Below are 25,392 nucleotides of genomic sequence, written 5' to 3'. Positions count from 1 at the left end.
GTTATTAACAAAGATAATTATACATATCAGTATGGCTTCAAGAAAAAAATAATACATATCAGTATAATTGGGTCTAATCGAATTAGATCAGATTATCTTGATTAATAATTAGAACAGTTTTGGGTCTATGATTTTGTTTCTATTAATAATTGATTGCAGTTTGTACTTATATTCATCTCAGTAAGCATTGGGAACATCTCCTGTACTTGTGGGAAAATGTTTCTAATAGACAATTGAGATGAGCTGTGGGGCACACTCTGTGGGGGAATCCCACTCCAATTTCATAGCCTCATCCCACCGTGTATTGGACATCTCCCCATGAATAACGAAAAAAAGTACTGGAGATATTCCTGATATGTGGCTGAAACACATTGTGAGATTGGTGTGAGGAGATCTGTTCAAGACTCCCCCATTAACAGCCTAATTGATTTTGAGGAATAGGTCTTACCAATAAAATTATGATACATCAACTGAATTCTCCAATAATATTGTATTGAGTATTTTTACTTTAGGTCGTCTCTCACCAGTATTATTTCTATCAAACACATTGTTTAGAAAAATCAATTATTCCCCAAACCATAAAACCCAGTGTCTAGAATTCCATTTCGGATCGGCCAACTGGATCAGTTGAACCATAGCCCTGGGTCACATTGGATAAAAAACCAACCAAAATCAGTGACCGAAACAGTTGAACCAAAAAACTGATGACCCGATCCCAATTTTAGAAAATTGGCCACATAAATACAAACTTCTAAAAGTTATAATTTTGCGTTTAGATGTTCAATTGAGGTGATTTTTTTTTTTATTTGGGCAATTTTTCAAGGTCTATATGTTACACCCAATGAGCAAAAAAGTGCCTTGCCCCATTATTTTTGCTAAAAAACACTTTTTTTTTGCTTCAAATATAAATTTTAATATAAAATTTGAAACTAAAATATATGTTATAAAAATATAATTATATATTTTTAATACATTAATTTTACGATTTGACCTCTGGCTCGAACCCAATTTAACCTTTTGACTCATGAACCACCCCATTTTTCAGATCAATGATCGGTACAATTCTCTGAAACATTTGATAAAAACCATTTATTATTGAAAAAAAATGATTGTGATAAATCAACTCCAACCAAAAGCATACTAACTATTTCCCTCGGATCCCCTCGGATACCAGACACCATATAAACCAAAAAAAGACACCACAAATAGAGACAACAAAGGATCACAAGATCATACTTTAAAAATTAAAAAAAAAATCATAAAAAATATTATTTTTTGTTGAATAAACCAAATGTTTTTTTTATGGATAAACCAAATGAATGTTACATCAGCAAACTGTGGCGTTCATTTGACTGGGCGGGATTCGTCTTGCTTCAATAGACTCAACCCTCTGCTCATTAGAGAGAAAGGAGAGAGATATATAACCCCACTCACTGTTTACTGGTGTGAATTGATCTCTTTGACTGTTTGGGACCCGAGCCGTTTTTCTTCTACAGTCTCAAGCCTAATTGCCTAATAGACAAGTAGTCTCTGTTACTCTTAATTGCAGCTCTAATCAAACATCAAACATTTGAAAATGGGTTTAGCTTCTAAAACCTTAGTTGTTCTTCTCTTCTTCTGCACCTTCTTCCTCTCTCGCTGGGATGGTCAAATCTCGTAGTTGCTTTCATTGTCTTTCATGTTCTTTCCCCTCAGTAACTTTCAATAATCTACATTCTACACTACCTCCCCTTCTTCCTCTCTACTCTCAGCAGCATAAACCCCGACGTTTGCTCTCTCTCCCTAGTGGCTAGTGCCAACATAAACGCAGAAACCATATTTGTTCTCCTTCGCTCTCTCAAGCTGCAAACATGAGCTCACAGGCTTCCAAACAGTTAAAACCCTCTAAACCTCCAAACCTCTCGACAACATCTGCATCATCACCTTCATCAACTTCGAGATCTCCCTCCTCTCTTTCCTCCCATTTCGCCATGATTGAACTCAAGCAGCGAATTCTCAACTCTCTCTCCAAGCTCTCCGACCGAGACACCCAACAGTTAGCTGTAGAAGAACTTGAAAAGATTATCCAAACCCTATCTCCTGATGGCGTCTCAATGCTCCTCAATTGCCTTTACGATGCTTCTAATGATCCCAAATCCGCTGTCAAGAGGGAAGCACTACGCCTTCTGGCTTTCCTCTGCACTTCTCACACCGAGTCCGCATCGACCCATCTCACTAAAATCATTGCCCACATCGTTAAGAGGCTCAAAGACTCCGATTCTGCCGTTCGGGACTCTTGTCGTGATGCCATCGGGGTGCTATCGTCGCAATACCTTCGAGGCGATGGTGATAGTGGGAATCTTGGGCCAGTCGTGTCATTGTTCGTTAAGCCTTTGTTTGAAGCAATGGGCGAGCAGAACAAGACGCTCCAGGCTGGGTCAGCAATGTGTATGGCCAGGATGGTGGAGTGTGCTGGAGACCCACCTATTGGCGCATTCCAGAAGCTCTGCCCCAGGATCTGCAAGTATCTCAACAGTCAGAACTTCCTCGCTAAGGCCGCGCTCTTGCCTGTTGTGGCAAGTATATCTCAGGTTTGGTTGAAATATGTTAGTTATTAAGTATCGTGAATCATCAATTCTCATTTTTGGGTGATCCAGTTTCTAAGATTGATAGTAGAATATTGTTTGGTGAATTGACTTTGACCTTTTTAGCATCTGCTAAGCAAATTCTTGTTTTCACAAGACTAGAACTTGATCGAATAAACTTAGACATTATAGGTAGAAGACAACAAGACTTGCAAGCAGATTCCTGTTATAAGAGAATCACTGGTGAGATGTATTTGGATAAACCAAGTAGAAGTCTCTGTACCCTCCATGATTGATTACTTTTCTGTATTTTTTTTTTCCATTTTGTTTTTGCCGATATAACGATTTTTATATATACATATGGCTTGTATTATCTTGTATGCACCAAAGGGTGGTTGATAACAGTTAAATCTAAGGTACTTCCAGTGGTAACTGCAATTATATAACAGAGGAATGATTAAATCCAATGAAATGCACAATGAGATGGCTAAAGCATATCAAGGAAACAGAGTGCCCATTTCTGATATCCTTTAATATGTTTTGCAGGTGGGAGCAATCGCACCTCAAAGCTTGCCAGTAATGCTTCAAAGCATTAATGAGTGCCTTGAGAGTGCAGACTGGGCAACACGTAAGGCTGGAGCTGATACATTGACTGCCTTGGCATCTCACTCAAGCCAATTGGTTGCAGACGGGACCACTTCTACAATAGCATTACTTGAAGCATGTCGCTTTGACAAGGTACTCTAATCAAGCTATTGTACTTGATTAGCTATGATGATTACATTACGCAATTGAAACACTTCTGTTTTGTTCAACATTTCCACTATTAAGATATATTACACTTATAAAAATGTACTTAGCTTATAAGTTCTGGTGATCTTATTATAAAAATGTATTTAGCTTAATCAACTCAACTCAAGTTAATTCAGCCTTAATCCCAACTATTTGGGGTGGGCTATATGATCCTGTTCTACCATTTTGCTCTATCAAGAGTCATGTTATTTGTCAAATTATATTCCTTTAAATCATTGTTTTAACATTTTCTGTTATAGAGCCTTATAATTGTATGAATTCTCTCCTCACTAGTATAGTCACTGGTCATCTATATACATGACCAAATCATCTCAGTCAACTTTCCCTTGTACTGTCGGCTTGCCACTAATTGTGTCTACTCTTAAGACCTCTCTAGTGTGCTCATTTCTGATTCTGTGCCTTGTAATCTTGCCAATTGTCCATCTCAGCATCCTCATTTCAGCTAAACTCATTTTCTGAACATGTTGTTTCTTAATTGTCCAACACTCTGTCCCATTATAGCAATGCTGGTCTTAAACTGTTTATAGAGTTTTATGCTTAATTTCATTGGTACCTGTTGGTCATACAGCACACAGAATGCACCACCTCTTGCTTCAACTATAATGCTATAATTTTATGGGTAGCATACTCTTTAGTTTCTTCTTCATTGTAGATGATTGATCCAAGGTACTATTAGTTGTTTGGGGTATCTACTGATCATCAATCTTTATTGCACATTTGCACTACAACTATTACTAATGTTTTTATCAAAATTGCAAGAAATGTATTTTGTCTTAGACTCTTATCTGACTTGTCTTGAAACCTTTTGATTCCAAAGCACCTCTCAATTGTTCTAGCTCTGCATTTAACTCATCTTCAGTCTTATCAATCAAAAGTAATCAACCTACAGAATTGGACGACCTCCTTTAGTGGCTGCATTCAGCCCTTTTTTTTTTCATTTTTTATGGTAAAACTTTACATTTTAATATTTTTAAATAGAATGGATGAGGATACCCAGTGCGCACATCAGGATATTAGTAGTTGCCAAGATGTGAAAAAGAAAGAAAGAATACAACAACAGGTCCGCCCCAGAACCTAGTGTAAATGTCTTGACTCATAGTGACAAAGCGCCTGTTTAGGTGATTAGGCGTCCACCTAGGTGACAAAAATGACAAGGTGGGTACCTTATTAGAATATCATTCATATTACTAAATCTTACTAATATGTGTGCTAATACATTTCATATATATAATAGAATGGATTAATGTTTTACTATTGATTTTAAAAGATCAAAGGTTCTGAGAAGAGGTAAAATAGAATGTAAATTTGTATATGTAGTTTCCAATACTATTGAAATTCCTCTTACTTATAAAAAATAAATAAAGGTTTTGAGAAGAGAAAAAGAAGAAAATAATAGAAATATAAAGAGGACTCTTTTTTTTGTTCTCTCTCTCTCTCTCAAATCAAATAAAACAGTAGCTCCACCCTTGTTCTTTTCCTCTTTTACTTTCTATTTTAAATTTTTATTTAGAGCCTTCTTTAGTTGTTAATTGATATGAATTTCTTCTATTAAATACTTATTATATTAATATTATTTTTGAAAATACTGAATATAATATATTTGTTATACTTTTATCTTTTAGATATGATGATTTGCCATGTTTTCAAAGGAAATTTAATGTATTAATAACGAGAGTTGATATTCTTTCAATTAATAGTTTGTGCATGCTGAATGGTATATAAAACTAGGGACCTAGCCAAATTTTAGTTCTTTGTTTTATAAAATTCGTATTGCCTAGGCACCTTGACAACTATGACTAGGATAGTTCACATGGACTGGGGAGATAAACTCTTCTCTTAGTGTTGTTTGGATTGGAAGATGGGCTAAAGCTCTTAGTCATAGGTGCTAACATATAGACTCAACATTTGATGGCTCCTAAGAAAGTAATCTCTTGAGGAAAAATTGGTCAGGCTTGTTTTTCTTAATGTTCAAATCCAATTTACTTATTCAGTTATTTGGATTGTTGAAAAATGTACACTGATCAACCTGAAGGAAGATGATTAAAGTCAACTGATTATGTCAATCTTGGCCAAAAAAGTATCCTTGCTTACAGCTACAAGTAATAGCTATCAGATACAAGGAGAATGGCTTCTTTCCATCTTTATGTTAGTAATCTATATTTTCTGATAAGCAAGTGATAGTTTATAAAACAAAATTTACTTATTTGGATGGTTGAAAAATGTACACTGATCAACCTGAAGGAAGATGATTAAAGTCAATTGATTACATCAATCTTGACCGAAAAAATATCCTTGCTTACAGCTACGTAATAGCTATTATATACAGGGAGAATGGCTTCTTTCCATCTTTATGTTAGTAATTTATATTTTCTGATAAGCAAGTGATAGTTTATAAAACACAGTATCTTAAGCATAATGAGTCCCCCTTAACTTCCAGTGAATGTTAATTAACTGGAGTAGATATAAAATTAAAAATTCCTGGTTAGGCAATATATGTAGAATATCTCATTTACCCAGTTTTGAAACAAAATTACAATTGTTAGTTTGGTCTTCAGGTGAAACCTGTTAGAGATAGCATGACAGAGGCACTGCAGCTGTGGAAGAAGATTGCAGGAAAAGGAGGTGATGGAATTCAGGACGAACTGAAAGCTAGATCTCATGGTAAATATAGAAATTAAATTGTCTTCTCAAAGAAACTTCTTCAATTTTTCTCCTTTCACTTTCCATCTTTCTCTCTTTGATTTATTAATTTATTTTGTTAATACTCCAGATGGCAAAAGTTCAGAACTAGTTGAGTTGGCAGACAAGACAAATCCTGGTGAGAGAATGGTGGAACCTTCATCAAGGGAGACTTCTAATTGCTCTTCCCCTTCTTTTGATTCTCTTTCCAAAGTCAAGGGTAGTATCTCTGACAAAACAGTTGGAATACTGAAGAAGAAAGCACCTGCATTAACTGACAAAGAGTTGAACCCGGAATTCTTCCAGAAACATGAAGCAAGGGGCTCAGGTGATTTGCCTGTGGAAGTGGTTGTTCCCCGTAAATGTCCTAATTCTTCCAACTCACAAGATGAGGAAGAATCAGACCCAAATGATAAAGATTCTAGAGGCAGGTCAAATCACCATGGTAACATTGATTCTGGTGATATTCATGGATCTGGCAGTGTTAAATACCAAAACATGGGGAGAGGAACTGTTGGTATGTCTGATAAACAACAAAACTTTGATGATGCTGCACGGGATAAATGGACTGAACAAAGAGTAATGAGGGGAAAAGACTTGAAAGCAAGAGGTTGTAATGCTGATGATAGTACTGACATTAGTCAAAAGGACAATTCCAGTGCCCATTTGACTTCCCCTGGAACTGATGACCATTCTGAAGGTCCTTTCATAAATAACAAAGGAAACTGGTTAGCTATCCAAAGACAGTTGACACAACTAGAGAGGCAACAAACTCATCTCATGGACATGTTACAGGTTGGTTGAGTAACTTCTGTTTGAGAAATGCTTTTTTGAACTGGTTTTCAATATTCACTAAAATATTTCCATATTGCAGGACTTCATGGGCGGGTCCCATGACAGCATGATTACTTTAGAGAATAGAGTGAGGGGTCTTGAGAGAATTGTTGAAGACATGGCACGGGATCTGACGGTGTCATCAGGCAGGAAAGGTAGTACTTTTATGGTGGGTTATGAAGGATCCTCTGCTAGGTTGGTTGGCAAGTATAATGGTCTCTCTGATTACTCTAGTAGCAAGTTGGGCAGGGGTGGCAATGGATGGATTCCATTTGCAGAGAGGTACCTTTCATCTGATTGTGGTGTTTCAGGAGTGAGGGGAAGGGATCCACCTTGGAGATCTGATGTGTTTGATGCTTGGGATTCTTGTGCATATGTTTCTTCAGGAAATGGGCATATCAGTTCTAGAAGAGCTCTAGGTGGTGATGATAGGTCATCTAGAGAAGAACATAACAGTGATCAGGTTGGCAACACAAGAGCTTGGAATAAGGGGCAAGGATCTGTTAGGCTTGGTGAGGGGCCTTCTGCAAGAAGTGTCTGGCAAGCATCAAAAGATGAGGCTACTCTGGAAGCAATTCGAGTGGCTGGGGAAGATAATGAAACATCACGAGCTGCTGCAAGAGTTGCTATTCCTGAATTAACTGCTGAAGCTTTGGGCAATGAGATTATGGAGCAGGACCAGGACCCAATCTGGGCTTCTTGGAGCAATGTTATGGATGCAGTTAATGTAGGTGATATTGATTCAGCATATGCTGAAGTTCTATCTACAGGAGATGATCTTTTGCTTGTGAAGCTGATGGATAGATCAGGTCCGGTACTGGATCAAGTCTCTAATGAGACAGCAAGTGAGGTTCTTCATGCTGTAGGACAGTTTTTACTGGAGCAGAACTTGTTTGATATTGGTTTGTCCTGGGTCCAACAGGTATGGATATCAAATATATTCAATTTCTCCAATAATTTGTTTCAAGTTTGTTTATTTTTTCACTTATGCTCACATGGTTTAATGATCATTGTGATATGATCAAGGATCAAAGTATTGGTATCGGGTATCATATCGGACAGTTTGGATAGAGATACGGATACGGATATGCTTTGGAGACGCATGGATATGGACAAAAGATATGAAAATACATGGATACGTTATGAAAATGCATCAAATTTTGTAAATACATCAATTACACTAATTTTAAACGTCAAAATAACCACAAATAAAGCATAAATACATAAAGAAACATATTACTAATATAACAAGATACATAAATATCTTACAATTTTGTTGATAATCCAACAATCAAGAGTTCAGTACTCATATTATATAGTTTTTACAAAGTAAAACATGCACAAAACACCATTATTATGTTAATTTCTACAAGTCCAAGATACAAAACATATGCAATTATTATATTTTAATTACTATAACAATTATTTTATATTTTTACTTTTCAACATTAACAAAAAGGTCAATTAAATATTAAATTTTGAAATGTTTGATAATATCAAAATTACCATCATATGAAATTTATAATTTTTCTAAGGTACATATTTATTATCATATTTTTACTTTTAATCTTAACTAAAAGTATATCAAAATTATTAAAATTTCTAAGATACATATTATATGAAATTCATAATTTTTAATTATTAAAGTAACAATTCCATTATTAACATTTTTATTTCCTATAGTTTTTTTCTGAAATAACAAATCATTTTTTATATAAATTTAAATTATTGGATTTGATAAATTCAATTTAATATTATATCCTTAAATATTTTGTAAACAATTTTTTTATTTTTGTAAATAATAAATATGTTATTTTTAGTCTAAATTAAAATATCAATGAATAATTTATTAACAAATATATAGAATTTGAAGATACATATAATGTACAAATTTATGAAATTTAAGTACTAAAATAATTATCTATTATTAATATTTTTATTTGTATAAATTTATTGGAAGTAAAAAACAATTTTTGATATAAACCTAAATTTGGTAGATTGTTTAATTTATTAATGTTTATAAAGTAGTAATTTTTAATATTATTTATTTATTTTAAGTTAGAATTATTGAACATAAACATATAGTATTTTGTATTTGTTTAGGTTCATATTAATGATAAAGTTAATAAAATGTATTTTAGTTCAATTAGTATCACAAATTGAATGCTAGCATAGTGGCTTAGAGTCTTAGCGCATAGTTGCATGTGTGCGCTGAGGCTTGAGTTCGAATCCTCGTAGCATCACTTTTTAGACAAGATAATAGATGTGCGCATGTATCTGCGTGTATCGAGTCGTATCGGTCTGTACTGGCCAATACGGTGCGGTACACACCGATACACATGGATACGGTGTTGATACGCACGACTGAACGTGTATCATACCAGTTGTAGTGTATCTTGTATCCGTTCTTATGGATACTGATACGATACGCCCTGTATCGGGCATATCGTGTCGATATTTTAATCCTTGGATATGATTCAATGACCTGAAATCTTTTTTTATTATTCATAAGTATAAACATACTCTTTCTGGATGTTTATACATACTTATAATATATCATATTGATGCTGAGCTATGATTTTAGAAGGGTTTATAGAAAACTAAAAGTCCAGTTTATAATTTTAACTTTTTTTATCAGCAAAATAAATTCATTTATTAATGTTTGAGTTAAATACAATGTTTGCTACACTTTGTAGCCCAGTAAACTCATCACAATATAGCTCGCTCACACTTTTTAATTTCTCATCCCTTTTTACTACTACAGATTACATCATTGCCCAAAATAAAGTGGATCGATCAGCTCCTTATTTTGTTAGGATATCTGCCATCACATATCCCATTTTCTGTCTTTATAACCCAGCCAAAACTTGAGTTACAGATCTTGGCAGGAGAATCAATGTTTATAATTTTAAAATTTTAACTGGTTGGTTTCAGTAATAGTTTTGAATTGACAACTCATTTAGTTGGTATTTAAAAGAATGCATATATTTATTCTTTGTAGAGAACACTGATGTGGGCCCCACAGCAGTGGTCCCCACTGTGTTTGTAGGACAGTATGTGTAATTATTTGTTTCAGTCATGGTAGTGTCAGTTTGTTATTTCAGTTTTTATTTACTTTATTTGTCATATAAGTACTAAGGGCAGATCTGTCTTTTTCTCTATGTACTGAACATAACCTATAAATACTAAGAGAGTGGCGGCGGCAGATGTGTTAGAATTTGTCCCTTCTTTCAAACCTTTGTGTTCTCCTGTTCCTCTTCTCTCTTTTCTCCTTCCTCACTTTTCTTCTACTTTTCTTAACCTAAAATCTATTAGGGTTCAAGGCTGATTGCAGTCTTGATCTTCTACTCGGTATCAGAGACTATCTAGGGCTTCTCATGTGTGTCTAGTCCAGCCGACCACATGAGAACCAGCTAGGGCTGGAAGCTTATGAAGCATTCGTCGGTTGATTCTTGGAGATTACCAGGAGAGTTTCGCAGCTGTTGAGGACTTGCTACGGCTTGCAGAGTGTTGGTAATCAGGAAGAAGCAGCGAAGGCTAGGGTTCAGGCAACCCTGGAAGGCAGCGAACAGAATTCTTTGAGTAAGTTTTTATTTAGTTTCCAGAGATTGCTATCAGTCGAGATAGGTTGGACCTATCTAGAAGGAGAGGCCGAACTGCTTTAGGGTTTTTCTCTCTAATCTAGGGTTTGACTGTTGGGCCGAACCCTCTTTATCTTCTTGGAAAGTGATTGTTTTAGGGTTTTCTCCCAGAGGTGATCAGTTTTAGGGTTTCACATTGACCCTACGACAGGTCCTAACTGTACGGACTGCTTGGAAAGTGCGGCTGAGCACTTATTTCAGACCTACGATTAAAACCCTAATTCTACTCCAGCATTTCAGGTTGCTCTCTAAGCTGGTTTCAGACCTACTTTTGGCTTCGAGCTCTTCTAGGGGATAAAAACTTGTACGGACTGCTTGGTACTGTGATTGCCGATTGATTTCATATCAGATTTGTACTGGTTTCATGCATATACTGTGATTGCCGATTGGTTTCAGATCAGACCTGCACTAGTTCATGCATATACCGTGATTACAGATTGGCTTCAGATCAGACCTGCATTGATTCTATACTGTTTTCTATTGTGATCGACTGCCCAAGTGTTGTTTTCTGGTGTAGTGACTCTAACAGTTTGTAGCTACTGATTCTTGACCAAAGATGGAGTTTAAAAATCAGGGAGAAAGTAGTTTTGAGAACAGCAGTTATGGTAGTGTATCTGAAACTGGATTTCAGATTACAACTGTGAGATTTGATAGGTCAAATTACTTGGAATGGGCCCAATCAGCCATGATGGCTATTGGGGGAAGGGGAAAACTGGGTTACCTCTTAGGAGATGTGAAAGAACCTTCCAAGGAGGACCCAATGTACACCAAGTGGGTTCAAGAGAACTATTTGGTTATGGCATGGCTGTGTAATTCTATGCAGCCACATATCAGCCGAAATTATTTGTGGGCAAAGACAACCAAGGAGATATGGGATGTTGTGAAAGAAACCTATTCCCAACCCCTTAATGTTGCTAGAGCCTATGAACTGAAGTGTGAGATGAACAGTCTTAAACAAGGAGAGAAGCCAGTTTCTGTCTACTTCTCTACCTTGAAATCCTTGTGGCATGAGATTGACCATCTAGAGACCCTTGAGTGGGAGAGTCCCAAAGATGCACAAACTCATAGAAAGCAAGTCGAGACAAATAGGGTGTTTAAGTTCCTGGCTGGCCTGAATTCAGAATATGACATTGTGCGGCAACAGATACTGACCAGAGATAGTGTGACCCTCTCTCAAGCATACTCCCTGGTGCATAGTGAAGAGACCAGGAGGAAAGTCATGATGCAACCTCAGGCCCCTTCCCCAGCCCTGACAGCTGTTAAACCTAAATCAGGGAGTGATCCAGAAAGGGACAGGAAGAAGGAAGATAAACGGGACCTGGTATGTGAACATTGCAAGAAACCCAAGCACACAAAAGATACTTGTTGGAAGCTACATCCTCATTTGGTCCCAGCAAAACTAAGAAATAAGAAGGGTAATGCTCATGTGGCTGTGAACACTGATTCAACATCCTCATCAAGCACGAAAGGCACATCCCTAGAGACCTTAGCCGCGGTTCGGGCTGCCCTCATACAGTTGGAAAAGGAAGTTGGGAGTTCAACTCAGCCATCTCAGTCACCATCAGCTCCTGCCACATCTGCATTTGCACATTCAGATACTCAAGCCTTAGCTTACCATGCTTCAGCTCCAGGTAATACTGAACACTGTTGGGTAATAGATTCAGGTGCATCCGACCATATGACTAGCTTGCCATCATTGTTCACTACTTATCACTTGTCCTCCGGCAGAGATAGAGTATCCATTGCTGATGGCTCTCTTGTTCCCATTTCGGGCAAGGGTGACATCAAGTTATCGGATACTATCTCTTTATCTTCTGTCTTGCATGTTCCTAAGCTTGATACTAACCTGCTTTCAGTCAGTAGTATTACCAAACATATGAACTGTTCAGTAACCTTTTTCCCTGACCGATGTGTTTTTCAGGACTTGGAGACGAGGAAGGTGATTGGGACTGGCCGTGAGACGAATGGAATCTATCTGCTTGGAGAGAGTTCTTGTCGGGAAGAGCCAGTGGATAAGAAGTCCTTTGTTTATCAGTTTGTGAGTCCGGTTATGCTTTGGCATAATCGATTAGGTCATTTGTCTTTCCGGTCCTTGAAGAGTCTGTTTCCTGCTTTATTTGAGTCTGTTGAGTTGTCAAATTTGAGGTGTGAGAGTTGTGAGTTTGCCAAACATTGTAGAACTTCTTATTCTTTGAGTAATAAAATGAGTAATTATTCTTTTGATATTGTGCATGCTGATGTTTGGGGGCCATATCACATCTCTTCTATGGGTGGGTACAGATATTTTCTGTTGTTTGTTGATGACCATACCCGGTTTTCTTGGATCTATCTTATGCGTTCTCGGGATGAGGTTCATGCTCTAACCCAAAACTTCCATCAGATGATTCTCACTGCTTAGATCTGATAATGCAAAGGAATACTTTGCTAAGCCATTGACCTCCTACTTCCTTAGCCATGGAGTTATTCACCAGAGCACTTGCCCTCATACACCGCAGCAAAACGGGGCTGCCGAAAGGAAGAATAGGCACATCTTGGAGGTGGCTAGAAGCATTATGTTTACCTCCAATGTACCTATTCGCTTCTGGGGTGATGCTATCCTCACGGCAGTATATCTCATTAATTGGGTTCCTTCTCGGATTCTTGATATGAAAACCCATTTTTCCCTTCTATACCCAGACGAGGAGTTGTTCACCGTTCCCCTTAAAACCTTTGGTTGTACCTGTTTCGTTCAGCTTCTCGGGCCCCATCATTCTAAGTTTGAACCTAAGGCCTCCAAATGCATTTTCCTCGGTTATGCACAAACTCAAAAGGGTTATTGCTGCTATGATCCTGTTTCAGGGAAAAGGTTTGTCTCCATGGATGTCACCTTCTTTGAGGAGACACCCTATTATCCTAGGGTTTCTCCTCAGGGGGAGAGCAGTGAGAGTGGGATTTTGAGTCTCTTTCCTCAGGGGGAGCGTAGTGGGAGTGGGGCTGTTCCTTTACCTATTCCACTGGGTGATGGAGGCTGTAGTGGTGAGGGTGGTCAGAGGGATCAGGAGTTGAGAGTTTATCACAGGTGATGTAGGCAGGTTGATCCTAGTCATCGGTAGTCCAGGCCAGCTCCAGTTCTTTATGCGGCTCCAGATCCAGGTATTACAATCCCAGAGCCCACTGAGACACCTTCCACTGTTGCCACTTCCCCTCCTGTGGATGACCTTGATCTCCCTATTGCCATCCACAAAGGGAAACAACATTGCACCACATTTACAACTCACTGCATTTCACGGTTTTTATCCTATGATCACCTATCCCCCTCTTACCGGTCTTATCTCACTTCCATTGCCAATGTCCCTATTCCAAGAACAGTGCAAGAAGCCTTATCAGATCCAGAGTGGAAAGATGCAATGCAAGTCGAAATGGATGCCCTGTTGAAAAATAATACTTGGGCACTGGTTGACCTACCCAAAGGAAAGAAATCGGTTGGATGTAGATGAGTATTCACTGTGAAACATAATGTTGATGGCTCCATTGAAAGGTACAAAGCCCGACTGGTTGCAAAGGGGTTCACCCAGACTTATGGTATAGACTACTTGGAGACCTTTGCCCCAGTAGCCAAGATGACCACCATTCGAGTTTTGTTATCCCTTGCAGCAAATCATTCTTGGCCCTTGTTCCAGATTGATGTTAAAAATGCTTTTCTGAATGGAGACTTACAGGAAGAGGTCTACATGCAGTTGTCTCCTGGATTCTATGATATAGAGACAGGTAAGAAGGTTTGCCGACTAAACAAGGCATTGTATGGTTTGAAGCAGTCACCTAGAGCCTGGTTTGATAGATTCAGATTAGCCCTTGGAAAGTTCGGTTATGTACAGACCCAGTCAGATCATACACTGTTCATTAAGAGGGTGGACTCCTCTCTGACCCTGCTTACTGTATGTGGATGATATTGTAGTGACAAGAAATGATAGTGGTGAGATTGAGTCCCTCAAACAGCTCCTTCATCAAAAGTTTGAGGTGAAAGATCTTGGTACACTACGGTATTTTTTGGTATTGAGGTTGCTAGATCTAAACAAGGGGATCTTTATCTCTCAGAGAAAATATGTTCTAGATCTGTTGGCGGAAACTAGAAAGTTAGGTGTTAAGCCTGCTGATACACACATTGAACAGAATCACAAGATTAGTGCAAAGGGCGGGGAGCCTCTTGAAGACAAAGTTATGTTTCCAACGGTTGGTTGGAAAGCTCCTATATCTCTGCCTCACTCGGCCAGATATCAGTTATGCAGTTAGTGTTGTCAGCCAGTACATGCATTCCCCTAGAACTTCTCATCTCCTTGCAGCAGAGAGAATATCAGCATACTTGAAGAGATGCCCGGGTAGAGGTATACTGATTAAGAACAATAATCACATGAAGGTGGAGGTCTATACAGATGCCGATTGGGCTGGGAGTGTTGATGACAGGAGGTCTACTTCTGGATATTGTGCCCTTGTGGGAGGTAACCTTGCCTCTTGGAGGAGTAAGAAGCAGAGTGTTGTTTCCCACTCTAGTGCTGAAGCGGAATACAGGTCAATGGCTAACAGAGTGGCTGAAATCCTATGGCTGAGATCACTACTTGAAGAGTTGGGTATTGACTATGAGAAGCCCTTGATGTTGTATTGTGATAATCAGGCAGCTATTAATATAGCCCACAACCCAGTGCAGCATGACAGAACTAAACATATTGAAGTTGATCGACATTTTGTGCGAGAGAGGGTCTCATCACAAGAAGTGTCTCTCGTATATCGCATATAATACACAGCTCGCGGATATCCTCACCAAGGCTGTACCAAGGAAGAAGTTAAGAGGCAGACATATCCAAGTTGGGAATGATAAATATCTACTCCCAACTTGAGGGGGAGTGTAGAGAACACTGATGTGGGCCCCACAGCAGTGATCCCCACTGTGTTCGTAGGGCAATATGTGTAATTATTTGTTTCAGTCATGGTAGTGTCAGTTGGGGTCAGTTTGTTATTTCAGTTGTTATTTATTTCAGTTTTTATTTACTTTATTTGTCATATAAGTACTAAGGGCAGATCTGTCCTTTTCTCTATGTATTGAACATAACTTATAAATACTAAGAGAGTGGCGGCGGCAGATGTGTTAGAATCTGTCCCTTCTTTCAAACCTTTGTGTTCTCCTGTTCCTCTTCTCTCTTTTCTCCTTCCTCTCACTTTTCTTCTACTTTTCTTAACCTAAAATCTATTAGGGTTCAAGGCTGATTGCAGTCTTGATCTTCTACTTTCTTCTATGATGAGCAATAGTTATGAACTAATTATTACAGTTAAATCATCCATCTTCAATGACACTTGATTAATTGTCTAGTAGTTATTATTTATTAATTATGCAGATATCTATGTTTACTTGAAGCATTAGATATTTTTCAAATGGTTTATAAAAATGAGACACAACTCATTAAAAATAATAAAAGATAAAACAAAAAGTAATTAAACCTAACAAAAGAAATAAAAGATAAAACAAAAAGTAATTAAACCTAACAAAAGAAATAAAAGATAAAACAAAAAGTAATTAAACCTATCAAAAATATAAAAGATAAAACACAATATCTATGTAAGAGTCAGACAAATTTGTTCTCTTCTCTTTACATGATGGAAATTTTACAAGGGAAGTGACATGAAGATTAGGAGTGGTCATGGACCACCGGCCTAATATATAGGACAGGCTTGGTTAGAACTTTTATTCTATCCAAAGCCCAGGCCCAGAAATTTGTTGGCCAGACAGACCAGGCTAGAAATGTCACCCCTAATCAAGATTAGGGACTGAAACTCCTCATAGCAGACATGGTACAGGATTTACAATATATCTCTTGTTTCCAACTATTAGCAATGTGTTGCTTCTATAACTTTCATGCATTTGCACCTTACAAGTATCTTTTGCAGTACAATACAACTAGACTATGTTAAAAACATAACTTGTAATATATAGAATAGATTGCAAAAGTGTTCGGTGTGAAAAGAAAAGGATTTTTGACACTTAAGAGCAAGAAATACCATTGCTGACCTCAGCATGGCAAGGATGACATGTCGTATGATGATTGAGCAGCTCGAGGGAAGGGATCTGTATGGACTCTATTGAGAGGATGGTCCTCAGTGGCTAGCTACTCCCATAGAAGACAGTAGGTAATGCGAACATGGACAACATGTCAACAGTGGAGTTGGGAAGACTTAAAGCCAAGCTTTTATGGGAGCTGTGCTGTTAACACAAGCTCTTCAGGGATTGGTGGTGTTTTTAGAAATCAGACAGGAATTATTATACTTAACTATTCAAGTACAGTAGGTAAAGGAGCTTCCTGGAGGCCTGAATTGTTTGCCCTCCAATAGGGGTTACAACTGACTTATTGCCTGATTGTCAAAGGAGACTGCCAAGTAGTGTTTGATGGCTATCCTCAAGGGATTGATAAGCAAAAGGCTATCCTCAAGGACATAAGGCCCCTGGCTCCTTGGACACTTGATGAGGCAATGAGACTTTGGCAACCAGGTGACCAACATGAACTGCTCATTCAGGTGGGCTTCTGAATCTGCCAATAGCCTTATTGACCCTCTAGCAAGAACAGTGTTGAGTATAGAAGAACTAGCTTGGGGGCGGCAAACTTGGGGTCGTATCTGTGAGCCCATAATGTATTTTGATGCTTGTATATGTTTGCCTATTGGTGCTTTTACTAGGCCTTCATTCTAGTCTCTTTGGAATGTTGGACTCATTCGTCCATTGCTTTAATAAAATCAGTGATTGATGTTACTGATAGCCTATTTGAAACACCCAAACTTGCATATCGGGTGTTTCAAATGACATGCTCCTCTTTTATTTTTAGCTTTTTTCTTTTCAAAATTTGACAGGGGGGGTCGGTCTTACACCTTGCTACCCCCTAAAAGTGGTCAAATCCCAAAACCCCTTGTATTTAGCATATCAGTACCCAAAGATACAATCTGATACACTCATACACCCAATATGGGGTGATGGACCTGCCCCCCATATTGGGTAATCTAACATCTAGGGCACTCCCTAGACTCACTTCAGACCACTAGCCTATAGTGATGTGTAGACCTGTTCATGGGTCGAGCTCGGGCTTGGCTTTTACCAAAATTTGAATGGGGCCCGACCCGAAGCCTAAGCCCGACAAAGTGTAAGTCAGGCCCGAAGCCCAGCCCGTGAATAGGTCTAGTGATGTGTAAGGAGGATATGAGAGGTGATGGACCTGCCCCCTTCAGGTTTGAGAATATGTGGTTGATCCATCCGGGCTTTATTGAGAAAATCAGAAATGGTGGGAGCAATTTAATTCGTCAGTAGAATGGGAGGGTATAAGATTTCACAAGAAGCTTCAATTCCTAAAATCCCAGATAAAGGAGTGGAACCATTTGGAGTTTGGAAGATTGGAGGAAAGAAAGCAGATCTTGTTGGAGCAGATAGAGTAATTGGATTTGAAGGAAGAAAGGGGATCTTTTGGAGAGGAAGACAGGGAAAGTAGATGGAGTTTGAAGAGGTAGATGGAGGATCACTTGTTTAAGAAGGAAATAAGCTGGAGACAGAAATCCAGGTGTAAATGGTTAAAGGAGGGAGACAGAAACACTAGGTTTTTCCATTCTGTGGCAAATGGTAAGAGAATAAAGAACTTCATCTCAAAATTGGAGGTTGAAGGTGCAGTCATATCCCAACCGGAAGAAATAGCATAGGCCTTTGTAAATCATTTTAAATCTACTTTTAGAAGGCCTTTAAATGAGAGGGTTTGGAATGGCCTACTCTTAGTGTAGAGAACAAAAAGTGGTTAGAGAAGAATTTTGATTTGGAGGAGATAAAGGAAGTAGTGTTCTCAATGAATAAGACAAGCTCCAGGCCCAGATGGCTTCATAATGGCATTTTATCAGGATTGTTGGGATATTGTGAAGTAGGATCTTGTGTCAGTTTTTGAGGAGTTTCACAGAAAGGGAATAATTAATCCAGGTTTGAACTCCACATTTATTGCTTTGGTCCCAAAGAAGAAAGAGGCTTCACAACCAAGGGGTTTTAGACCTATTAGCTTGGTAAATAGTCCGTACAAAATAATTCCAAAAGTGTTGTCTCTAAGGATAAAGAAAGTTCTTCCTACCATTATTGCACCCAACCAAGGAGCTTTTGTGAAGGGAAGGCAGATCACGGATCAAATATTGATTGCAAATGAGAGTCTGGAGAGCTTTAGGAAATCCAAGATGGAGTGATCTGCAAATTAGACTTAGAGAAGGCTTATGACCTAGTTGATTGGTCCTTCCTGGTGGAGGTGTTGAGAAGTTTTGGCTTTGGAGACAGATGGTATAAATGGATCTGGGGTTGTGTTAGGAGTTGCAACTATTCTATCTTGGTGAATGGAACTGTGATGGACTTCTTTCCTGCCTGGAGAGGAACAAGACAAGGAGATCCACTTTCTCCCTTTCTATTCACTTTGATTGCAGATGTCCTAGGGAGACTGATTCATAGAGCTGACTTAAGGAACTTAATAAAAGGATGGAGAGTAGGAGGGGAGGAATTACCACTTACACACTTGTAGTTTGCATATGACACAATCCTGTTCTGTGAAGGTGGGGACATAAATTTGGATCGGGAATTTAAAATTGGCAATACAACTCTTTGAGCAGATGTCTAATCTCAAGGTGAACTTTGATAAGAGTTGTATGGTGGGAGCGAATTTGGAGGAGAGGGAAGTAAGTGAATATGCAGATGTGTTAGGCTGTGCAATCTCGGATTGGCCTTTCAGTTACTTAGGCCTCCCCTTAGGAGATAATCCCAAAAAGGAAAGTTTTTGGAACCCAGTATTGGAGAGATTTGAGAAAAGGCTTGCTTCTTGGAGGAAAAATCATCTTTCCTTAGGGGGGAGAGTCACTTTGATTAGGTTTACCTTAGCTAACCTTCTTATTTACTTCCTGTCAGTGTTTAAAATTCCCACAAAGGTTTCTAACACTGTGGAAAAGTTAATGAGGGATTTTTTGTGGGAGCGAAGAGAGGAGAAGAAAGATCATAGGGTGAGTTGGGAGGTGGTAACTAGAGGTAAGAAACTAGGAGGTCTTGGGATTGGGAATATCAAGAAAAGAAACATGGCATTGTTGGGGAAATGGTTGTGGAGGTTTCCGCTTGAAAGGGACAAATTGTGGAACAAGATAGTGGCTAGCATACATGGGCTGGAAGACGGCGGCTGGAATCCTGGAATTATGGCAAGTGCTACAGCTGCTTCTCCTTGGAAAGCCATTAATGATCTGCTTTCAATTTTCTCCCCTTGGATCAGGTATGGTTTGAACTCGGGTAATCAAATAAAGTTTTGGGAGCAACCTTGGGTTGGGGACTTACCTTTGAAAAATGAACCCATCTCCTCTTTCTTAGTTCCTTCAGAATCTACTTATGGTTTTGGGTGGAACATGGGCCTAAGAAGGGCAATTAGGGATACAAACTTGGGTTGTATTTCGTCTTTATTAGCCATCCTTGAAAATGTTTTCTTGGACTCTAATAAGGAAGACACCAGATTTTGGACCCCTTCCTCCTTTGGTTCTTTCTCTTGTGCCTTGTTTTTTTTCAACTTATTGTTACTCTTGGGTTGTCCTTCCCTATTAAAGAGATTTGGAGCAAGCCCATTCCTCCTCGGGTTGGTAGTTTTTATTGGGAAACTTTCCTGGAAAGAATTAAGACAAATGGCTTGTTTCAGAGAAAGAGACCCAATTCTTGTTTACTTCCCAATAGGTGTACTCTTTGCAAAGTTGATGGGGAAACGGGTTACCACCTTATGGTTACTTGTCCAGTTATTAAAATTGTTTGGGAGTGGGCTTTTTCCCTTTTTGGATGTACTTGGAATCCCCCCTGTGAGTGTGCAAAGTTTGTTCTCTCCTTTGTTCTTTAGATGGCCTAAGAAAAGAGGGAAGATTATGTGGAGAAGCATTAGAGCAGAAGTATGTTAGTCCGTATGGGAAGAGAGAAACTCACGAATCTTTTCAGACAAGGAAAGAACCACAGAAAACTTATTAGAACCGATACACTCAAGGGTAGCTCACTGGCTGAAATCTATGGAGTTGTTCTCAGATTATTCTATGGCTGACTTATTGAGAAATTGGAAGAGATAGCTACCTCTGCCCAATGTAAGAGGACTCCTAGGCCCTCTTGATCCCCTCCTCCCTCTTGATTCATAAAACTGAATTTTGATGGTAGTAGCTTAAGGAATCTAGGACCTTCTGGGATTGGGGGAGTGTTCAGGGATGAGGATGGGGTTATTACTGCCATGTTCTCAGGCCCAATTGGAGAAGGTGACTCTCTTAGGGCTGAGATTTTTGCAGTTCTGGAAGGGATCCAAAGAGCAAGAGAATTAAACATCATATGCTTGGTCCTTGAAGGGGACTCGGAGGTGGTGATTAGGTGGCTGAAGGGAGATAACAGTGGTTTGTGGAGCTTCAACAATGAAAAGAAAAAATTTTAATGGCTGACTAGGGATATTGAGGTGAAGTATAGCTGGGTGAAGAGAAGTGCTAACGCAATTGCTGATGGGTTAGCCAAGCAAGAGGCATTTAGGGAATCTCCATTTTGGGCTAATTTTTAGTTTCTTTCTTTTTTTTCTTTTTGTTGTGGGGGTTGTCAAGACAGTTTACCTCCCCCTTTGTAATTAAAGTATCACAAAACTTCTTCATTAATAAAGCTTATTGTTATTGATCAAAAAATAAATAAAAAAAAACACCCAATATGGGGTGTATCTTATCAATACTGTGATCTTTGCTGTCAACACAAGACAGTCACATTTGTTGCTGTCCTTTTTTGGTGTACAATGTCTTTAGATGCATTAGTTGCACCTGCCTACTTTTAGGGCCATTGTTACCCCAGTGTGTGAAATGGCTGCCAACAGTTCAGGTGGGAACAAGTGTCTGGCACATAACCTCTAGCAATCATGGCTTGGGGACTCCATTGCAATAATAAAATAGATTATTAAAGATCAGAAAGGAACTTCAGGAATCAAATTGTTGCACTGGTAGATCTTACTTGTCCATTAGACTTTGCCTAGGAATTCTAATTGCTAATAATTTTTTCTGACTTAAACTTGGAGTATGTGATGCTAAGAGTTGTGCCAAGTTTATTCATCAAAAAAAAAAGAGTTGTGCCAAGTTTTAGAACAGTGAGATTCCTTAGTTTTGAGATATCCTGATAAATGGTAACACTGTCAGACTTCATCTCGAGTGTTGGCTGTTGCAAAGGTTGTAAGCATCCTTGTACCACAGTTTTACACCTTAGCTTCCAGAGTTTTGCCATATTACACTCTTAAGAACTGAAATGCTGGAGAATACTATATAAACAATTAGAGTCCCAAACAGGTTAAGGGGGAAAAAGGAACTACCCGAATACCATATATATACACCGATATATTTTCCTTGAGTGAAAAGAAAGATATGCCAAATATATCCACTTGGCTTTATGCTTGTTGAAGTGGACGGGGATTTCCTGGTGTCATTGGGTAATTGTGAGACAGTGTGGATCGTCCATGGAATCTGAGACATTTCATTAGGGACAATCAAGGCAAATACTCAATCAGATGGATGCCTAGGTCCACCAACCTTGTCAAACAATTTCACTATACAGGTGTTTCAAGTTCCATTTTGGACCTGATATTCTAGAGTAAACAATTGGTTTATCTTGTCCTATTTGTATGGTGTTGTTGCCCTACTGAAACTGCCTAAGTCTACTTTTTTAGGGTTATAGGAACCCATACTCTTTATTCTACTTTTTTTTTGGTTGTTGAAAAACAGAAGACAAACCAACATCCTTGTGCATTTACATGTTTGAGGCTACTGTCTCTGTAGTAGTGCCACCTTGAACCAAAGGTAATCTCAATTTATTATCTTGTGCTTAATTTATAGGATTTTGCTTGAGGGCTTCATCTATGAATATTGAAATGTAGAACATACCTAGCAAGTAACTGAAATATGGTGAATGCTTTTTTATTTGCAGTCTTCAATCCATTATGAATGACCATACTTTCTTAATGAAACCTTCCTGTTATAACAGACAATAGTGAAAATATAGCAGCTTTTTCTTTCTAGCTTTTGGCTTGTGGAATTGAAGATCCAAACTGGCTTCTTATTACTTTCTGATGAATATCTTTTAGGAGCATAATATAGCTTTTCCTTACATTTATTTGTTTATTGCTACAGCATAGGCCATGCATATATTGATGGCCGGCCATATGCTCTGCTTTGAAGTATTGATACACCCGATATGCACGAACATATGTATTGGGTGTTTCAAGACTTCATATTTTGACCAGGGGCCAGTTTAAATGTTATTTAACATTTAAAAATGCCAGATTTTGGAAAAGGTGTAAAGAAGGCATACTGGTTACCTGATATGATATGGTGCGTCCAATATGGGGCATACCCAATCGAAATTTTGAATCTTAGCCATAATTTCATATTTCATAACTTGCATAATTTTCATATTTCCATATTTCATAACTAATCCAGCTCTAATCAACTTCCTGTCACCTTTGAATTTTTGAAGTTGGCGGATCTGGTGATTGAAAACGGAGCTGATAGCTTGGGCATTCCAATGGAAGTCAAGAGAGAACTTTTGCAAAGTTTGCATGAGGCCTCTTCAGCAATCGACTCATCTGAGGACTGGGAAGGCTCCACACCTGACCGGCTAATGTTGCAGTTAGCATCCGCTTGGGGAATTGATTTGCAACAGCTTGACAAATAGAGTTCTGCAGCTGAGTGGTCTCTCAGCTTGGTGCTTGTATTTTTTTTGGTTGCTATTATGTCTATATCATTACTTGTAAATTTGGATTCACTTCATGTGTTTCATACATAATTTTAATAAGAGTGAGACAAGAAATGAAAAGGATTTTCACCAAATAACCATCGAAAATATGAAGATTCGTGCAAACCAAAAGCACCAAACAACCATTAAAAAAAAACTAGCAATGACTTCTTAGTCTCATGACAAACCCTGCAACTAAGGTTCAAAGTATCGACACATATCGGCCGATACATCTGACCGGTTCAGTGGGTAGAGGATACCTAAACTGGCCCCCTGAACCGGTTGCAAAAAAAGTTAAAAAAAAGGCTCGAAACACTATCGATTCGCTTGATATACCCATACCGGCATATCGGGCATATCAATATTTTGAACCTTGCCTGCAACCCCATCACTCTTGGACATCTAAACTCTAAAGGGTGGGGAGGACAAAACAGCACAAAAAGAGAATGCATAGCTGCTGATCTGAAAATTCAGAAATAGTTACTATATTTGGTGTGCTAATGTTTTATAAAATAGAGTGCTCAAGCTGATTCTCGTTGTAAGATAACATTACTAACTGCATATGTTAAGAGTAAGACAAGACATGCGATCTCATAAATCAATAACAAGAATTGGGTTGTCCTCCTTGGTTAAAGAAATTTAGAACAAACCCATTCTTCCTCGGGTTGGTAGTTTTTGTTGAAAATTTTTTATGGAAAAAATTAACACAATTGATTTACTTCAAAAAAAAGAGACCCAATTTTTGTTTACTTCCTAATAGGTATAGTCTATGTAAGAATGATGGAAAAATTGGTTACCACCTTATGGCTTCTTGTAAGGTTACTAAAACTGTACGAGAGTGGGTTCTCTCCCTCTTTGGGTGTTTTTGGAATCCCCCCGAAAGTGTCCAAAGTCTATTCTCTCCTATGTTTTTCAAATGGCCTAAGAAGAGAGGGAAGATTATGTGGAGGAGCATTAGGGCAGCTATGTGTTGGTCCCTGTGGGAAAAAAGAAACGAATTTTCTCAAACAATAAAAGAACCCTGGAAGATCTATAGAGACCTAATACTTCTAAGGGCTATCCACTGGCTAAAATCTATGGAGTTGTTCTCAGACTTTCCTATGGCTGACTTATTAAGAAATTGGAAAGAACCAGCTACCTCTACTTTGTGTAAGAGGACTCTTAGTTCCTCTTGGTCCCCTCCTCCCTTTGGATTTATAAAACTGAATTTCGATGACGGTAGTTTGAGGAATTCAGGGCCTTCTGGGATTGGGGGAGTATTCAGGAGTGACGAATGAAGTTTTATTACTTTGTTATGAGGCCCCATTGGAGGAGACTCTCTTAGGGCTAAGATCCTTGCAGCTCTGGAAGGAATACAAAGAGAAAGAGAACTAAATATAAAACATTTGGTCCTGGAAGGTGACTTGAAGGTAGTGATTAGTTGACTGAAGGAAGAGGATAGTGGTTTGTGGAGCTATAACAAAGAAAAAAAAATCATTTGGCCAAATAGGGACATTGAAACACAATACAGCTGGATGAAAAAGACTGCTAACTCATTTGCAGATGGACTGGCCAAGCAGGGGGTGAATAGGGAGTCTATCTTTTTGGGCTAATTTTTAACTTTCTTTCATTGTATTCTGTTGGTAGGGAGTTAAGACATTTTACCTCCCCCTATTTATCTAAATTTCACAAATCCCCACATCATCAATAAAGTTTTGTTACTGATCATATATATATATATATATATAACAGGAATAAACGTCACATATTCTAAACGCTGGTCGATGAGAATCGATCATGGGAGATTAAACCACGATGAGGATAACAGATCATGAAATGATTTTCAAACGCTACTAATAGGATGACGAAGAATTTGACAAGGTTCGCTGCAAAAAAGGATTCGCCCATCAATCCATAGGAGAGCTCCTTGGCAAATGCAAGTACAAAATGATTGTACACCACCCTAGCCCTATTCTGATGATTAGGAAAATCCTAGCTTGCATGATGCTATTGCTATGGCGAATTTGCTGGTTAGACACCCTGATCAGGTTGATATTTAATGTAGGGAACTATCTAGGTGCAGCATTTATGATGCACG

The 25,392-nt window shown here is 38.5% G+C and overlaps 2 protein-coding genes across 2 annotated transcripts; both read left to right on the top strand.

Moving 5' to 3' along the window:
- The first annotated feature begins 1,564 nt into the window (after positions 1-1,564).
- LOC104604843 (microtubule-associated protein TORTIFOLIA1) lies at positions 1,565-23,410 on the top strand. The gene is made up of 6 exons (XM_010269394.3): positions 1,565-2,570; positions 3,111-3,302; positions 5,933-6,038; positions 6,148-6,851; positions 6,931-7,812; positions 23,058-23,410. The coding sequence occupies exons 1-6, from the start codon at positions 1,851-1,853 to the stop codon at positions 23,253-23,255; spliced, it is 2,802 nt and encodes a 933-aa protein (XP_010267696.1). The 5' UTR covers positions 1,565-1,850; the 3' UTR covers positions 23,256-23,410.
- LOC148803415 (uncharacterized) lies at positions 10,956-12,589 on the top strand. The gene is made up of 2 exons (XM_088903342.1): positions 10,956-12,162; positions 12,453-12,589. The coding sequence occupies exons 1-2, from the start codon at positions 11,088-11,090 to the stop codon at positions 12,488-12,490; spliced, it is 1,113 nt and encodes a 370-aa protein (XP_088759468.1). The 5' UTR covers positions 10,956-11,087; the 3' UTR covers positions 12,491-12,589.
- Positions 23,411-25,392: the final 1,982 nt, after the last annotated feature.

Source organism: Nelumbo nucifera, chromosome 1 (assembly GCF_055504915.1).
Source record: "Nelumbo nucifera cultivar China Antique chromosome 1, China Antique-T2T, whole genome shotgun sequence".
NCBI lineage: Eukaryota > Viridiplantae > Streptophyta > Magnoliopsida > Proteales > Nelumbonaceae > Nelumbo > Nelumbo nucifera.
Note: the sequence above shows the minus strand (reverse complement) of the source record. Positions and strands in the feature narration are given on the sequence as shown.